A 19817-nucleotide genomic window follows, 5' to 3' on the forward strand; every position below is an offset into this window, starting at 1 on the left:
TGGTTGACGAATCACTATCGAAAGAGAGAGGATGACGCTAAGGTTAAGAGGCACATGGGGATCTGTGCTTCTGCTTAGCTAGCTCACCACACTACATCTAGGAGGCCATGTGGATGGGAACATTCACTTCTTTCCCCTTTTTTTAAATAAATATATATATATATTTATATATTTTAAAATTTTTATTATTTGTAACAAAATAAAAAAATATGTATTACAAATTACTTCCTTCGTTTCTATTTAGTTGATGCGTTTGATTTAGGCACATATATTAAGGAGAGGAGAAGAGTGAGAGAGAATGAAAAAAACAAGTGAGATAGCTTGTAAATACAAGGTAAAAAATTTATCCCAAAAGAAAACGTGTCAACTAAACAAAAACTTTCTAAAAAGAAATACGTGTCAACTAAAAAGAAACGGAGGTAGTATATCCTTTTGATAAGAAACGAAGGTAGAACTCCGTATATTGTAACTAGTGAGAGTGAGGGATAACCGGATAACTCAAATGGTTAGAGTTCTCTTCACGGTTCAACGTGATTCTAGTATTGATTTTCATCACTCGCCCTTGTGACTCTCTTAACAATGACAAAATATATATATATATATATATATATATATATATATATATATATATATATATATATATATATATATATATATATATTACAACTAGTACGAGTGTTAAAATCAATTATGGTATTTTAAAGTTTAAACTATCAACTTAGATTTTTAGTTTAATCGCACGTCATTTTACATAATATGAAAACAGAACAAAAAATCATCAAATTAAGAGTGTGTTCTATTGATCTGATTTGAACTTATCTGAACCTACTTAAACTTACCTGAACTTATTAAAACTTATTTAGTTGTAATTTGTACTTATGTAGCCCTTACTAGAACTTATTTTTTCTGGACTAAACTTATTTGAACTTATTATTCATAAATTAAGTGAAAATAAGGTGAACAAAACAAACCCTAAAAGCTCGAATAGTTCATTATAGTTTCCATTTTATTTTCAATGTCATATGGTTCTTTTTTTTTTTTTAGGAAAATATGGTTCATTATACGTAGTATTAAGAATAAAAAAATTAGTTGACTTATTAAAATAATGGTTATTAGAAAAAAAGAAAAAAGTAAAAATTCTTTTTTCTTATTTTCTATTTTTGGTTTTTAGTTTTCTAAAATACTAAAAATTAAAAATAAAAGACGATAACGAACAAGCTCTTAATTAAGTTTTTCGTAGTGACAATAACGTTTGTATTGCACACTATTAATGTACTCTCATTTGATTAACTTTGATAAATTGTATTAATGGCAAGATGTATTCAATTGGATATGATACTTTTTGTTATATGCTTTCAAACTATCAAATATTTGTATAATTGTTTATAAGTCAATAAAAATACTAATAGTATAAGTTGTGTATTAACAAGCGATCTCAACACTAATATGATTTATTGTTAATTTTTTTTTAACTAATTTTTTTGAGGGGTGACCTTGAGAGTACTTAAGAACATGGTTCCACCCAATTCTTATGGGGTACCCTTACAGCTTCCAACTAATAAAGTCATGTGATGGCACTGAGACTTGCTTTGTCTTTGTTTTTTTTTTTTTTTTTTTTTTTTGGGAAGATATATTTTATTTTTAACTTGTGGGATCCCACTACCCAACCATAACACCCCACCAATAGTAGAAAATAGTGTTTTGTGGGTCCCAAATTTTAAAAATTTTCTCAATTGGATTACACTCTTTTGTTACACTGTTTTGGTTTTGATATTCTAAAAAGATACACTTGACAACCACATTTATATCACCCTCTACCATCATGCATTGCATGTATACATCAAATATTCAAGATCTCCTCTTCCAAATCCTGCATATAAGTATAACTCAAATCTAGCCTATGTTTATATCTGCCTTAAATCTTCTGCTTTTTTCAGAATGTATATAGCCTTACTTGCTCATGATTATGCTACTAGGATAATAATATCACATTTATAATATTTACTTTTCCATATTTGGTAATCATGCCAATCAACAATTAAATGTAGAAAATTCAAGATGATTTCTTTGTGGTCAAATTTGATACAATTTGAATAAAGAATTTTTGCCTTCAAATCACCCATCCTTTTCATCAGATTTTTTATATTAATATTTGGTTAAGCGAGTCTACACCCCTATTAAGTCTTAATCTCAAATATCGAAGATAAATTAACTAATCAAAATGTTGGAAGATCAAGTTGCTCTTTTTTTTGTGCCTATCCTCTTCAGTCTTCATATTATTGGTTTTTAATATACAATAATATTACTATGCTTGATGTTAACTTTTTATTATTATTTTTGGACGCATATAAGTGTATGTTCAATTTTCTTCACAGTAAAACGTACACTATATGTTATACTAAACCCTTAAGTGACATATGAGAATAGTATTATGTCTAATCTTACATCTTTTTTGTTTGAAGGATGAATAACATCACTATTAGCGTGAACTTGTACACTTGTTTACATTTAATATTCAAAAGGTTTAAAATTTAACTAATTGACACTCATGATAGAAAATTATGTGTTAGTTTGAACCTAATTTACCATTATCTTAAATAAATCATAAAATATCATGCTTTGTAGCACTTTTGTATATGAGTACAAATGCTTTAATAGTACTTGGCATCATGGTTAACATTCTCATGCGAAAGCTTGGCTAATCATCCTATGTATTGGGACTCTTAACTTTGTTAATTTAGTGTAATGCGTTTTGATATGTCTCTATAAAGGTGTAATCATTCTCTTATTTGTTCTTTCTTCTTTTAGTTATATCAAACTAAGAGTACTTAGTATGTAGACCCACTAATAAGAACCTAAAATAAACCTTAATTAAACTTATGGATTGTATAATAAAGAAGTGCAATAATATATTAAAATACAATTAATAGATAAATCAAATAAATAATCGACAACTTTGACTATTTATATCACATTATCACCAGTATCTACTTGTTAGAAAAAAACTTCAAAGAAATTACATCTTGAATTTGCGTGTTTCATATTAATTAATCCAATAACAATGACAATACGAAATACTAATGATATTTAATTATACCGTACTTCATCATAATACCAAAATATATCGTATATGAAAAATAGTGTAAAAAATCAAAACGTGTCAAATTGATTTGAAAAAGAGTAGAAGTATGAAACAAAACACAAGCGAGAGATTGAAATGATATGGTCCCAAACGGTATTGGCTTATACTCACGTCACAATCTGATAATTCAGCGCATCCAGTCAGTTGATGATGGACTTATCAAATCAGAAAACTGTTGAGAAATCAACAAGATTCAGTGTGAAATAGGAGCCTTTAATTCTAATTTACCCTTCTTTTGGTCCACTTTCTTGACCCTTAATTCCCTTATTATTATGGGTCCTATTTGCTGTTTGTTTCTTCCGCCATTTCGGCCAGTCATATTAATTAATTTTTAGCATCACTTTGTTTGAAAAAAATTAAAATTTGAATCAACTTGTTCTACCCGAAATTTCTCATCTTGAAAAAAAAAAGACATACTTATAAACATGGATAGCTAGTGACGGATTAAATTTTAAAAATTCGAGATGGACCAAATAGCTTAACTATAAATTTTGTATCCATGTTGCGATGCTTATTTATTTCATGGCTTAGAATTTGACACATTGGTATGAGGGTGAGTATCATATAAGATTAATGTGTGATTCATTCTTCCTATTTACATATTGTTTTACAATATGACCATAAAGACAGTTTCATATGCTTTAAGAAACATTGACAAAAATAACGATATATATAAAATAAAGAGATTATAGGATATGTATCTAAATGACAATCGGCAATAAAATACAAACTATTAACTTGATTCTCAAGATTGCTCATCATGGATAATTATTATTTTTGCACAAATTTTTTACTAAAAGTTGCATTTGATACCTAATAATTTAAAAAATTAGATTTAGAACTTATGTAGTCCCCATTTTATGTGCATGATTGGGCAGTCTAGGTAGAAAGGCAATCAAGCTAAAGGTGGTTAGGCCATATCAATCAATCCGTATATATGTTATTCTTTGTGATACAATATTATGGATATGATTTGGTACATCTAGTGTTATAATGGTGCACAACTTTTATGTGAATTATTATGATTCATCTAAAAGAGTTAGTACCACTTTTTTAAATTCATGTACTAGCTAGTTACACTTAAGCATAATTTTGATGATCAAACTTTATGATATTGACTAATATGACAATGACCATTTCATTACTATATAGTGTCCCAAGCTAACTAGTGACAACAATTTTCCTTGTCCTTGTGCTTTTCAACCAACAAGCTGAACCCTTGATCTCAAACATTCATTTTCGATTAAAGGTCTAGTCTTTCCATTTTAAAGTTGTGGTTTTTATTTATTTTTTCTTTTAAAGCAATGTCACTAGAAAAAACTAGGGCCCTTAGCTTGTACATACGTACATGGAGGGTTTGATGTATGGTTCAACATACGTCTATATTATGATACAGGCGAGTGCTCTTTTTTTTTTTTTATGTCGAATACGGGTTTAGCCCGGAAGATACGATGCATGTGTGGGTGTTGGCGATATTGGTAGGAGATGTAGAGGGTTGTTACTTGGTAAGGGTCGATAGAATGAGAATCCTATTTTGAGTCGTGTCAAGGTAATTGTATATTAATTATGCACTCGATATGATATGATATGAAAAGTTTATCACATCCTTATTTTCTTTCCTCCAGTAGATAAATATAGTTTGGTTAGTTTATCAAAGATGTATAGGTGTATTTTCCCTTTTGTTTGTTGCCTAATTTGTTAGCTACGCTCATCTATGAACATTTTTTGTTGATACGAATGATTGTGTACACTAAATAATTTATTTTGCACCCATATTGATTAAACACCTAAATGAACGCGAAAACTTTTAAATAGTAACAACTGGCAATAATTTCCAAGACAGATAAGAAGATTTGTCAAATTAGATAGAATCATGTGACGTTTTTCATAAACACATGCCCTTTCAAATGATTAGTGATTAACCCTATTATGTTACCCACAAATTAGTACACATAATCATCCTAAGGGGAATCATCATCTTAAAATTAGAGACATAGAGCAAGAAATTAATAGAATTTGAGTAAGAATAGAAGTCAAGAGCAAGGGGAAAACATAGCAATCACACACACACATACACATAAGCAAAAAAAACCAAACATGATACAACAATAGTACAATACACAACTCTATATGTATGTTATTAAGACTAGTTAGTTGAAGAGGGCAGGGTAAGGGCAAAGGGGGCAGGGGCAAAAGCAGAGGAAAGAAAAGATAAAAATGGGTGATGGGAAAGAGGGGTTGGGGTTGGGGTTGATGGGTAGGGGTCCTGATATTCACATTACTTGTTGGTGGGTTAGGTAGCAAACTCTGCCCCTCTCTTAGGCCCCATCCCCCCCCCCCCCCTCACCCTCTTCCCCTAGATTTCTCCTCTTTCTCTCTCCTCCTCTTCTTTCTTTCTCCCTCTTGCTTCTTTTGTTTTTGCTATAAAACAATTTTAGCCAACTCATTTCTCTTTTCTCTCAAGTTACTACTAGTATAAGCTTTCACATATTAATCATCTTGGTTTAATATATAATTATAATTAAGGCATGTTCTAATTGACTGATCTGAGCTAAACTGAAGTGAACTTATTGGAGCTGAACTGAAGTGAACTGAATATATTATGAGATAAGGAAATTAAGAACTGAACTGAAGTGAACTGAAAATAATCTGAAGAACAGACCCTTAATATTTGGAAATTTCATCAATGAATATATATGTGCTACTTTGTAAGTTAGTTTGTGACTTACTCCCTTTATCTCTGAAAGTTCATTCTGTATATTATACAACATCTTCAATATTTTTGCTTACTATTGAATATTAATACCTCTTGCTGAATGTTGATGGATTTTATTGGCCCAAAATGAAAGTATATCATAATTTTTTGAAGTTAATCTAATATATTTGACCGTAATTGCTAGTTTTACTTTGCATCAAAAAAAAATTGCTAGTTTTACTAGTAAAAATATCAATCAAAACTTGGACAAATGTGATAAGAGTGTATGTGCACCTATGCAATGTTTGCAAAGGGTGTAACTTACAACATTTTTGTAAAGACTATTCATCATGATGTGACTTGAAGTCCTGAATAGTATCTAATACGAGTACTACGTTAATAGTGATTGTTAAAGAACCAACTCACTAAAGGCTTAATTAAGTTAATAGTTAGAACTCCATTATTGATTTTATCCTCTATTATGCTCCATCACATAAAAGCCCTATAGGCACGAAGTGTAGTTGCAATAGGGACCTTAAAGCTTAAACGTATACTTAGGGCTATATGTTCTATAAGGAAGGGTGAAAGGGTTGAACTCCTGAATCGTAACCTACTAGTCAAGCTAGTTCTTTATAACATGTCAAATGATCAAATCAACCAGACTATGAAGTAAAATTTTAATTAAGTTGATGGTTAGAACCTCAACCTCTAAACTGTAACGAGCAAAATTTCCTTAGTCCTTTCATCAATTATTATGTTTTATTTAGTTGTTTTTTTTTTTATTTATTTATTTTTTTTTTACAAAAAAAAAACTACTCCCTTGAATCTTGCAAACACAAATATCAACAAAGATAAGAGAATGTGTGTGCAGTGTGTCCATGAATGTTTCTTTCTTTCTTTTTTTTCTTCTTCTTTTTATTTTTTTTTAATTTTTTATATATATTTAAATATAATTGTTGAAGAGAGTTTAAAAAACAAAATATCCCAAATGAACAAATAATAAGGTGGTAAAAGGGGAATATTTTTTTTATAGAATTTAAGTTAAAGTGACCATTTAATAGATAGAACTTAAAAGAACAGAAGGAGTAAACACACATATCATACTCTATATATAACCCTCGATCTTAAGTAATCCTCATTTTGAAGGGCTCACTGCGATATAATTAAAGGTTTAGATCATGTTATTTGTTTTATGTATTGACAAATGAATGGCAAAAAAAATTAGTACTCTGTAATTAAAAGTGTTTGCTTTCACATATAATTATTCTCTTAATTACCTTTAACACCCGTTAATTAACAAAATTGTCTTCTCCCATCTCATACACTACTTGTTTATGTTTTGTGTACAACTGTCCTTGGGAAAGAAGATATAGACTTTGCATCTGTTTTAAGAGTTGGAAATGTGAATACCCATAATCTTCTTTGAATCATTAATCATTAATTAGCATTAATCACTAAATAATTCCTAGTTGTTGACTTTACATCAACTTTAATGTTTTAGTTTATTACTCAAGTAACAAGTAAGTAATGTTCTACCCATTAAGCTTTGTTAATTGCTGTACTTTTCTGAAGTATTATTGCCTAAGTTAATAATCAGCATATTTTTTTGACACAATAATCAGCATATTTTACTCATGGCAAAATTTATAATTGTATCATACTCCATAATTTTTATTTGAACGTACGTAGGTATGATAGTAATTATATCTCCTTCTTAAATTACTTATTCCATTTTAATTTTTTTTTTTTATATGTCTCAAATTATTACTTGTTTCATTCCTTTATTAATAATTTTTTATATATATTGTTAGTTGAAATGAACACTACAAGAGGGGGGGTGAATTGTAGTTAAGTTCCTAGTGACTACTTTTGCAAATTTAAAACAGAATATAAAAGGAACTTGACAGTGCACACACGATTTTACGAGGAAACCTTCCAGGGCCCAACTGGAAGTAAAACCTCGACCCTTCTAAGGGATTTCAACACACAAACAAGGGCAATGATAAAATTACAAACCTATTATAAACCAGACCTTTATATACTAGTTCCAACTAGAACTTGCAACACGGTAAGACTCAATCCTAACCAATTCAAATCCCCTGACTTGAATTCACTCATACTCTCACAGTACCAATACAACCTTTAATTGCAAGGTAGTTTCTCCTGTATGCAATTATCAGACTCATACACTCACACCCAACAACCCAATCAAATACAGAAAATATAATGTCTAGAATATGTTAGGCAAGCTATGCATAAAACCCGAAACTAATATGACAAGATAAAGTTTGGCAAACTTACACTTTGATAAAGCTCACAAGATTTTCTTCACGCATAAACTTACAAAAACTAAAGCAATTCCGTCTCTACTATTTATACAAGTGTAACTTGTATAGCAAGTAGGTTTTCAAAAGATAAAGATGTTAACTTTCCTTATCTCAAAATATGATTTTGGTAAATCATTTTATTGAAGAAAAATCCTTTCCGAAAAATACAAGAAGATATGAGGAAAAGTATGATATCGTTTTTACTGATTTTAGGAAAATAAATTAAAACAAAATCTTTTTCCAAAATCTATCTTTTTATATTTTTCAATTTTATCTTTTTGCCAAATTATCTTGTCACGTCTCTAATAGATTTCATGCATATCTTATTAATATATTTAACAATAAATCTAGAAGATAAAATCTTAACTAAATTAATATCTCAATGCCGCGCTTCTGTAATTCTGAATATCTTGGGCTTCACGCAGGCCAGGAAAAAGTTCCTGCTGTCACTTGGTCTCCAGTTCTCAACTGGAACTTCGCAGCCTAAGTTCCTTGTCTTCAGCTTACAACCTTCAAGTTCCTGTTAGGGAACATTCCTATTAAAGAGTTTAGTTCTTGTTAGAGAACTCTTCTTCTATTGATTAACTTTTTAACTAAGGATTCTTCAAGTCTTCATAATACAAGATGCTCTTCCACCACCAAGGTCAATTTCTCCTGTACTTAAACACTTGTAAACCTTTAGTTGAGTTTGCTTTAGTTTAAGTTCATCATCATCAAAACCTATAAGCTTCAACATATATATAAGATAGACCTAAAAACACTAATAAAAACTTTTGAAGCTCTACTTTTTTTACACACTTTCTAAAATAATATGTCATTTTCTTATAGAGCTAATAAATAAATGGATCGGAGGCAGTGAGTGAAATTTTGTAATTATGAATAGTTTATTTGAAAACATTATTACAAAAATTATGAATGAAGTTATGTTGTTACTCTATAAACTTGTTTTGTAATAAATGAATCAACTAGTGAGTAGTAAGTACACCACCAAAACTAATGAAATATTAAGGCATTTCATCTACATACAATTTCGTCAGTTTGATAGAAGATCTATTGTTTAATTGTTTATGCAAGATTTCAATATAATAATATGTCGACCGACTAGCTATTATTTTTGGAAAATGAAACAAATGACACCTATATATATCCAATAGCTAGTTTTTAATATGTAAGATGATTTAACAGTCGTAACTTATTGTAAAATGCCCGTAATAATTACTTATGCTTAAAGGCGAAAAAAAAATTAGTTACCTCAATCTCAAAGTAATATTACTAAAATAATTTACTATCTAGCTAATTAGTAAAAATAGTTTTAAAATAAATACATTCGCCCACAAAACAGTTGACAAATTCTACATATATAAGATCAGGACATTCTACGTTGAAATCAACCCAATTAACGTACTACTACTAGTAATTTAATTTGTTTATACGGATGCAAAATTTAATTAATTAATCAATAAGCATATTCCCAAGTTTGTAATAAAATTAAATAAATAAAACCTTATCAAATATAAAAAGGATTCTACTATGAAGCCACCATAAAGTGGCCACCTTTTCTCTCTCTTCCCAAAAAAAAAAAAAAAAAAAAAAAAAAAAAAAAAAGCTCATCTTATGAAGAGCAAGCTAGTAAGGTATATAAACCATCCATCATATTAACAAACAGTGTACCATATTTTCTAAAAAATAACCTTGTATAGTATATAGTCTCCATTTTTATTTTTTATTATTCCTAACAAAAATAAATAAATAAAAACTTAGCATTATAATTTTATCATTGCATACACCAAATTCTCTCTCTTCCAAGTATAGTAGAGCTAAGCTAAAATAAGCTAGCTTCTCCATACCTTTGCTACGATTATTTTGTTCGACATGAAGATAAGATTATAAGTTTAGCCGAGCTTAATTCTTGGAGCCACAATTAGGTGTCTACAATATCAGGTTTAGATAGCCTGGCGGCCGAGCGAAGTCCGGTGTAGGTCATGAGTACTACTTGTACTGGGATGGCTTTCTTCCCAGCTAATTTCATGCTTCAAGCTCAAAATGATAATGACAATCATCCTCCTCCTTCTCTCTCCTCTATCCTTCCTCAAGACTTTCATCATGGTTTATATACTCTCTCTTTTAAGTATTATCGATAATTTTATCTATTTATCTATCTATCTGTCTATCTATCCACTTGATGCATCTGATAGAGTATATCAACTAATTCTGCTGCCTCAGCCAAAAGCTTAAGCTGATGCTTGAGACACAGTATTGATTTATGTATTCTATCAGTATTGTTTTCGAGGATTCTCTCCGGTTACATACTGGAGAGAATCCCGATCTTTGGTGTAACATAACAATTGACTTTTGTGAAATGAAAATTTTTATGTGGTGTAGGAGGGATTGCACCAATGTTAGGGAAGAGATCGATGTCATTTACGGGGATCGATATGTGCAACAACGAAGACGGAAACGGAAACAACAACCATCACAACCAACACCACCACAATAATAACAATGTAGGAGAGGATGAACTATCAGATGATGGGTCACAATTAGGAGGAGCAGGGGAGAAAAAAAGGAGATTAAATATGGAACAAGTGAAAACCCTTGAAAAGAATTTTGAATTGGGTAATAAATTAGAACCTGAAAGAAAAATACAATTAGCTAAAGCACTTGGATTACAACCAAGACAAATTGCTATTTGGTTTCAAAATAGAAGAGCAAGGTGGAAGACTAAGCAATTAGAGAAAGATTATGATCTTCTTAAGAGACAATTTGATGCTCTTAAAGCTGATAATGATCTTCTTCTTGCTCAAAATCAGAAACTCCAATCTGAGGTAATTTTTTTTATTATTTGGATTTCAATCAAGTGTTTTGATAATGGGAAACTTAATTGTGCTTCTTCTTTTAATTCAATAATTTAATTTTCTTTTTATTTATTGCTTTTTTTTTTATATAAAGATTGTATATCATCATTATTTCTTTCTTTGTCACCTTTTCTTTATTTTATGGGTCACTTTTGGGATTATGTAGATTGATTGATCATGTTATTACTGTATATATGAAAAGGGGATTTGAAGAAAAAAAAAAAATCTTCAATTTGTTATAATTAATGGTTATATTTAATAAATGTCTTTACTGGTTTACAAAAATCTACATTACATTTTCCATCTATTATGATTTAGTTTGTTTGTGAAATGTATATTATAATTTGTAAATAATTTCATGTAATTTGCAAATGCGTAGATATTGGCGCTAAAAAATAGAGAGCCAACAGAGTCAATCAACTTGAACAAGGAGACAGAAGGATCAAGTAGCAATAGGAGTGAAAATAGTTCTGATATAAAGTTGGATATTTCAAGAAATCCTACAACAACAATTGAAAGTACACTTGATCTTTCAGCCCATAATCCAACTACCACGGCTGCCGCCGCCTCGGCCGCCACCGCCTCTGGAAGAACCTTCTTCCCACCGTCCTCGATGAGGCCCAATGGGCCTCCTGTGGCCCAAGTACTCTTCCAAAGCCCACAACAACAACCACCCTCAGTCAAAGAAGAGACCTTTACTAGCATGTTTTGTGGCATTGATGATCAAACTGGGTTTTGGCCTTGGATTGACCAACAAAATTTTAATTAAGTGTTCTTTTATTTTTAATTATGATTTTTTTTTTCCCTTTTGTTTGGGAGCAAATATTTTGGTTTATGATCTCACAAGAATAATTAAGTTACTAAAATTTGACATGGTAGTTTCATTTCTCCTTTTTTTTCTTCTTTTATTTAATGGGTACTTTTATTTTTGGTGTATATTATTCAAAATATCATGTTAAATGGCTACTTTTTGTTACTTTAGATCTCTTAGAAGAAAGTAATAAGGGTATGTGCTTCTAAATCATAAATCAAATTTGTAGATTTTTTATTTATTTATTTATGTACATATAAATTTTGATCTCTCCTACATTTTCCACCTCCACCATCTCTAGTTGCCTATTTGCAACAAAGGTTTCATTTTTATTTAATTATGTATAAATTAAAATACTAGTATTAAGCGAATATGAAGATAAGTTAATTTTAATTTATATATAATAATGAAGGTCTTTCTCACATATATGGTGAATTATTCACTAGCATATATATCCAAGACTACAATGATGTATGTCCAAGAGACAAATATGTTGTGTTGCCATATTTAATATGATAAGTTAGAAATTCAACTTGGTTATGCAAAATAAATTTAATGACTATCCCAAATCACAAGCTATTTAACCAACGTTAGCCTTGATTAGAATGTTAATTTCTCTTCTCCTTTCTTTCTCATGAAAGGAGAAGGGCTTGATTAGGAAACCAAGATCATTCCTTTATATCTCAGTGTCTCACATATAGTCGTTAAATGTTCATCACTCTAACTTACTGTTGTTTATATCTTCATAACAATTATAAATATATAATAGGATTGTTGTAACATGTTTCCTATAACTTTTAACTATTTCAGATCACAAAACTACAATCACAAGGATTTATATTGTTCAAATTATTTTGAATCATATCATTACATATAAGTTTGAACTAGACTATTTCGTACACACAATAAAGTTCATTTTTGACGAAATAACTTTTGTCGATATAAAATAGGGTTAACTAACTTCAAACTTATTATTGACCGATTAATTTAACTCAATCCATTTCATACATACAAATCTTGTTAAAGTCTTCAATCCATCAATAAATTGTATAATATTGAATGATGTTACATAGTATTATATTTAATTTCATTAACCCTAAAACAATCATTAATTCATCATCTTCATCATCATACTTTAAAAGTTCAATTTGAATGGATTGCATATTGGACAAGATTAGAATATGATGGTCAAATTATTCACCTTTAAATATTAGAGTTGTTGTAAGTTTTAATAAAAATGGAATTTATATAATTTAATAATTTGCATTGGCCATACTCATTACCCAAAACGGAGTAACTTTTATAAGGTGGCAAAAAAGTAGGTAATGATAAAAAATGATGATTGCATCAATCACTGCATGTTTTCTTCATGTAATTAACCTTTTTATGGTCATAGGAGAGCGTGAATAAAATCTACTTGAAGTTAGTGAATAAATAAAAAAATAAAAAATAAATAAAAAAAATTGTACTACGAGTAGTAAATTCTTTTTTTTTTTTTTTGAAAAATTAATTTTTTAAAAAGAGAAATTGGATTTTTTTTTAAAAAATAAAAATAAAAAAGAGTATCAAGCACACATTCCAAGGAAGGAAAACGACAAGAAGAAGGATGGCGAAAAAATCAGGGGGAAGAAAACAGACGGAGAGTGGGAAATAGTCGCTTTCGTGATTAGGACGTTGGCTCTCTTTATTTTGACAATGAAAGCTTTTTTTATTTTTGAGTTTTTCTATAGTGAAGTGAAATATTAGGGTGTATATACAGAAATACACTTTGTATATATATATAACGTGTGTATTGTACAAAGTGTATAATCAATACTACAATTATTAAAAAATTGTTAACATTGTACAAAAATTGTTAGGTGATTCGAGAATATTCATCTAGGTTACTCTTCATCTGTATCTCTGTTTATTTTTAAATGTATTACGAGTATTTTTTAAATAAGGAAGTTTCAATTTATATGTATCATTTTTCTTTAAATTAACTAGTTTAGTAGTTCTCTCTATATCTCTCCTATCACATAGGCCTATATTTTTTCTCTCACTCTATCTCACTCTACTCTAAAAATTGTCGAGGTTTCCGTGAAAATCAAATGATGTAACTAAAAAAACGGAGAAAGTAATAAATATCAATCATCTTGCTTTTTACAATAACTTAAACATTGTACTACCTTCATTCCATAATAATAGACATGCATGACTTTTTTTTCATAACTTTGTCCATATTTTTTTTGCTATTATATATATAAAAAAATGTTAATTAGTTTTTGTTGGATAATGTATATTACTCCGTATTACAATTTCAAGTATTTATTCATTTATACTAATACACAATCAAAGATACTAAAATTCAAAGTTGAGAAAAAAAAAAAGTCACGTGCGTCAATTATTATGTGAGTTCAATTAATCGAATGTATATATATTGTCGATCACCTGATTTAAACTCATTAGGCTTATTAGTTCTAAACAAATCTTTGATCTTATTATTACGTAAATTACCTAATTTAAAGATATGGTGGGGTAGAATAGAAGTCTAAACTTATAAACCTAAACTTATTAAATTAATTAGCCAAACCACAAACTTATATTACCCCCTAAATTTACATTATCATATCTTCTTAGATATAAGCTAAGTAAAAATAAAGTGAAATAAATAGAGTCTACCTAAACTTTGTTATAGCAATTTAACAGTACACAATACTTGTATTATATATATATATATATATATATATATATATATATATATATATATATATATATATATAGAGAGAGAGAGAGAGAGAGAGAGAGAGGGAGAGAAATAGGATCATATGAGACCACACCTCTTATGTGAGAACACTATTATATGTGAGAACTCATTATAACCATTGGATCAATTGCATCCAACGGTCACAATACAATCCCGGTTTAAACAAAACCATTTTATTTCAGAACACTTTCTGCATTTTTTCTCCCTCCTCCTTCCTCTTTCACGCACAATTTCTCTCTCCTCATTCAATTTCATTCGGTTTTCTTCTTTCTTTCTCTCTGAAATCTCATCACAACTTCTCCAATCTTCATCAATTGTTCGTCAATGTAAGTTTATTGTTTATTTTTTGCTGTTTTCCAATTAATTTTTAGGTTACATTCATTGTTTATCTTCATTTTGATTTTCGTTTTATTTGTGCTGATTTCATCTCACTAATTTTAGGTTACTTTGTGTCGATTATGTTTTAGTTTTTTTTTTTTTTTTTGTTGATTTTAGTTTTATTTTCATTTATTGAGTAATTATCAAGTTCATTTTAGTTTATTTTGCCTGAATTTAGGTTTTAACATATATTCTTATTTTGGTTATGTATTTTCGAAATTAATTTGTGGTTTTGTTGCGATTTTTGCTCGATTTTGTTGCGATTATGTTGTAGTTTTGGTTTGGTTGTGAGTGCTGTTAAAGCTAGTATAAAGCTTCCTTCGAACATTCAAGGTCCAAACAGTTAAACCCCTGTTTTACTTATGAATTCTAATTCGAAAAATTTGCAACAAGAATTGAGGATGCACGTAAACTGTTCGATAAAATGTCTAAGTGAAAATCTAAATGTAATGCAGTAGATATCAGGTTGGGGGAGACAATGGGAGGTCTGCTTTGTTAAATATTCAATGAGTGTGCTATAAAAGGAGTCATAATTTGAGTAGAATTTTGATGTTAGGACGGCTTTGTGATATTTAAACTCGTAATCCCCGCATTTATAAATATTACTCCGTATTTACATTACTCACTGTAGTCACATTTACTATTATCGCCTTTACTCTCTGAATACAAGTTTCTGACTTGCTATTATTGATCTCAATAATATGATATTGAAAATGATTCTTTGATTAGTGCTTGCTTTCTTGCTAGAAATGCGTTCTAGGCTTCTAGCCTCTTTTTATAATTAAATTTTAGTACTAAAATCTAATCTAAGGCTGTCTACCTTGTTCCCATTGATATTGTTTGAAAAAGCTGTGCTAAGCAATGGTCTTCTGTTTTAGAAAATTTTGAGGTTTGACTACTTATATCTAGTTTAATGGCTGACTTTAACATTTTGGGTGATTATTACTGTGTTAATTTTCAACTCCTTACTTATCTCATCTGCCCCCCCCCCTTTTTTTTTTACCTTTCCTCTTTGCCCGAATCTTCTTCCCCATCAATAGATGATGCTTTGAAGGCGTTCCTATCAAGGTCAGCTTCCAGCAACTCCTTGTCTGCCTCTGGGAAGGCTTCTGACCAGCCCAAGCGAACACCAGTATCAAGTGCTGAGATGGAAGCTATACTGGTACAACATGTTGTTCTGAAATGAAACCTTTTTATCTTTTAACTCCCCTTCCCTCCTAAACTCTTTGAAATCTCAACTTCATGTTTTCCTAACTACTTTGCGTTCTCTTTTGCCCTCCTTTTATTTTTCTTTGCAGTTGGGTGGCTGCGTTTAATCTCATTGAAGTAGTCAATGACTATGTCTCATAATAACATTTTGGTGAAAAAATTGGTATTGGATTTCTTTAAACATATTGTTGCTGCTGTTTCAACCTTGGTAAAGATTAAAGAAGAGGCAGCATAGGTAGGATTGGTCAAACCAATTGGTGTATACCATACCACTTATTGATATACCATATATTGAATGGAATTTATACTATTATTGCAATTATTTCAAATTGCGAGACTGTTAAATAATTGCTTAGAAAATTAGCATGATTTCTTCAGCTATTCTACTTGACATTGTAATTTGATGAGGTCTTTTGCTGTTCATGCTATCAGGAAGCCTGCAAAACTTCTTGATGTAAAGTCCGTGCTGCGAGATATGAGCAAATGATTTTTTGCTCATTTATCAAATGAGCAAACAATTATTTGTTCATTTAAATGAGCATTAAATAATGTAGTGTTTGAACTGTTTTTTATACAATTACTAACTAATTTGAGTGTTTTTCAGGTTAAATTGTTGAAATTGAAGTTGTTAAAGTTGAGGTTGTAAGAAATTGTAGTTTCGCAAAATTCAAGGTATGTGATTGAAATTGATTTTTTTATAGAAAAAAAAAAACAAAAAAAAAAAAAATTCTGAATTTTGCTATAATTTGTTCATACGTAAACATTGCGATTATGTTCAAGTTAGTATATAAAATCCAGTTGATTGTGGGCTTATATTAGTGATTATGAGCTATGTACCTTAAGATTGAGGTGAATGTCATAATATAAGTCCAGTATTAGGGAAGTATGTTACTATATACTATCTTATTATCCCCATCCATGATCAATTGCTTTCGGAATTATCTATATATCTTGCTTACAAATTGATTTAAGTTGAACAGTTATTGCTTTTTGTATTTTCTAAAAGTAGATAGAAAATTAGTAAAAGTAAACCAATTAGTCTTAAAAGTATTATGTTTATCAAGTGTTAAAACGATATTTAGAGATTATCGACTTTTGTTTTCGGGAACTTTGTACACTTGGAAAGTCTTATTTTTCTAATGAGACTTCTACAACCAGTTTTGCTCCAACTAGTGCTTCATAAATACAGATCCTCTTCACAGGTTTTGCTTCAACTAGTTGTGCTTATTATTGTGCTAATGAGAGTCGTATTTATGAAATTGCTACTAGTTGGAACTCTTATTTTGCTATTATTTATAATATGTTGCTTCAGTTTTGCTCTATAATAGTTGGAAGCAAGTGATTTGCCTGGTAGTTCTTTGGAGAACAGTCCTCATAGTTTTAGAGACAATCAAACTCAAGCTAACAGCACAAATGAGGGCAATGAATGTACCAAATGGTCCTCAGATTGAGGTCCTTGATGGTGCTCAATTAAAAAAATGAGCTTGCAAATGAGATCCTAAATGATGCTCAACAGGATGAGTCTGCAAACGAGATCCTTGCTGGGACTTGTGAACAAAGTGATGTTGAAGGAAATGTTGATGTCGGTCCATCTACTGATTTAAATCAATTGAGAGAAGGTAGTGAATGCACTAATTTACATCAACTGAAAGTTCAAGCTAAAATCACGCTAGAACTCGCCTCATATGGGGAGAATAGATCAGAGACAATTACTAGTGGGCTTGCTGTAGGTTCTTCAAAAGAGGGCTACTTGCTGATGAATTTCTCAGGAACCTTGAAGAGGTGGAAGTGAGGAGCTTATTGATTTAGAAGAAGCCCATGAAATGTCTCATCATTTTAACACTCAAAAAGAAAATATTAACTTACTTAGTGAATTAGATGATGAAGTCCATGTATCTGAAGAGGTAAATGGTCAAAGTATGTGTATATGTGCTTCTTCATTTATTTGTCTTTATAAATCAAGTTTTAATTACCTTATTGTTGGCTTAATAAAGAACAATGAATTGCCAATATTATTAGCTTGAAGGGAGGCACTATAGGGTGTATTGTAGTAGTTACTACCTAAATGGCAAAGGCTGGACTACACTGTAGAAAAACATTGTTTTCATTTTTTGTGTAGCATCAGATGTATAGGTAGGTGTCAGCTTAATGAAAGTAAATACTAGTAAAAAAAATTTGTTCATTTGTTAAATGAGCATATAATTTTTTGCTCATTTATCAAATGAGCAAATAATTTTTTGCTCATCTATCAAATGAGCAAAAATGTGCAAATAATTTTTCCTCATTTATCAAATGAGCAAAAAAATTCAATGCTCATTTGTCAAATGAGTAAACTATTTAATGCTCATTTGTCAAATGAGCAAATGATTCTTGCTCATTTTGTCAAATTAATGCTCATTTGTGAGTGTGTTTGAATGTTTTAAATACGTTAGCCTACTAGCTCAAGGGTAAAGCATTGTGCAAATGCACAAAAGATGTGGGTTCGAATCCCACGTAGGTTCATTTACTATGTAATGTGGAGACACAAGTTTGTAGTGTGAGCAAAGAAATGAGCAAACTACACTCAATTGGTCTAGAAACTCAGAAACCTAAAAGGGGTATATTTGGGGATATTAGAGAAAAATAATGGGTGGTTTTGAGAATTTGAGTAAGGTTTTAAATTGATATGCCATGTTTAAACATTACAATTTCAGCTGCATATCCCCTGTTACAAGATTGGAGTTCCTACTCTTATTCCTCGAAGAATATCAAAATGGGGTTGCTGCAAGATTTGAGGCTCATGTAAAGGAATTAGTAGATAATTTGAAAAGTACTTCACTTGAAACTGTAAGAGAAGCTACTTAAGAGCTCAGGATTGCAGGCTAATAGGGTTCTTTAGCGTTTGATAAAGCTACAAGCAGCTTATAATGCCAGATTGTATACCTGAAAAACTGCAAATGTCGTATGTGATAACTTCTATTTATGAATTAGCTGAGGGATACATACATATTAATTTAGTTCTTCTGAGTGGTTTAATCTTTTGTGGATATATAAAGGAAAAGTATTGAACAAAGCATAGTTGAGTAAAAAAGGAGAGATGATCAAGTTTTTTTTTAAGTTTTTATTTTATTTTTATATATAGTTATTTATAAATACAGCCTATGTAGAATTTGAACCTACATCATCTATGCATTTGCATAGTGCTCTACCACTTGAGTTAATAGGTTTTTGATATAGATCAACACTCTCTCATAAAAGCAGAGGAAAACAATCGCATGTAGAAACTGAAATGCCTCCATTATTACTACAAAAGCCACCATAGCTCAAAAATTACCCAACACATGCTCACCCAACACAACTACTACCAGGAAGTATTATAAAGTAAATTAGTAACAAGTGATTATGCACCCCTTTAAACACACTTACACACACTCTCAATAATTAGAAGTGAAATCAGATTCTTAAATAAGATGTATACGACCAGGAGCAAACTCGCACACTTACACTTACACTCTTACACTCACTCTCTCTCTCTCTCACACACACACACACAATATATTTCATAATCTAAAATTAGAACTGAAATCAAAACCGCAAGCAGAAAGATGAGGGGGAAGGGGGATAGGTTTGTGGAGGGAAGTGGAAGAAGGGAGTATGGTTGGTGTGCAGGAATCA

General features: G+C 30.3%; 1 protein-coding gene and 1 long non-coding RNA gene across 2 annotated transcripts; both read left to right on the top strand.

Moving 5' to 3' along the window:
* Positions 1 to 9600: 9600 nt before the first annotated feature.
* LOC110690418 (homeobox-leucine zipper protein ATHB-13-like) lies at positions 9601 to 11995 on the top strand. Its single transcript, XM_021867245.1, has 3 exons — positions 9601 to 10270; positions 10547 to 10989; positions 11399 to 11995. Exons 1-3 carry the CDS (start codon positions 10147 to 10149, stop codon positions 11786 to 11788), a joined length of 957 nt encoding a protein of 318 aa, XP_021722937.1. The 5' UTR covers positions 9601 to 10146; the 3' UTR covers positions 11789 to 11995.
* Positions 11996 to 14602: 2607 nt separating this feature from the next.
* On the top strand, positions 14603 to 18270 carry LOC110690419. The gene is made up of 5 exons (XR_002505089.1): positions 14603 to 14902; positions 15995 to 16116; positions 16253 to 16398; positions 16768 to 16835; positions 17476 to 18270. It is a non-coding gene; the product is annotated as an uncharacterized LOC110690419 (long non-coding RNA).
* The last annotated feature ends 1547 nt before the right edge of the window (positions 18271 to 19817 follow it).

This window comes from Chenopodium quinoa, unplaced genomic scaffold (assembly GCF_001683475.1).
Source record: "Chenopodium quinoa cultivar QQ74 unplaced genomic scaffold, ASM168347v1, whole genome shotgun sequence".
NCBI classification, from domain to species: Eukaryota; Viridiplantae; Streptophyta; class Magnoliopsida; order Caryophyllales; family Amaranthaceae; genus Chenopodium; species Chenopodium quinoa.

Bases quoted from the DNA above. Each gene is read 5' to 3' on its own strand.
- LOC110690418 (XM_021867245.1), top strand. From the start codon at position 10,147: ATGAGTACTACTTGTACTGGGATGGCTTTCTTCCCAGCTAATTTCATG. The intron at 10,271-10,546 runs GTTTATATACTC...TATGTGGTGTAG, and splicing joins TCCTCAAGACTTTCATCATG to GAGGGATTGCACCAATGTTA. The intron at 10,990-11,398 runs GTAATTTTTTTT...GCAAATGCGTAG, and splicing joins ATCAGAAACTCCAATCTGAG to ATATTGGCGCTAAAAAATAG.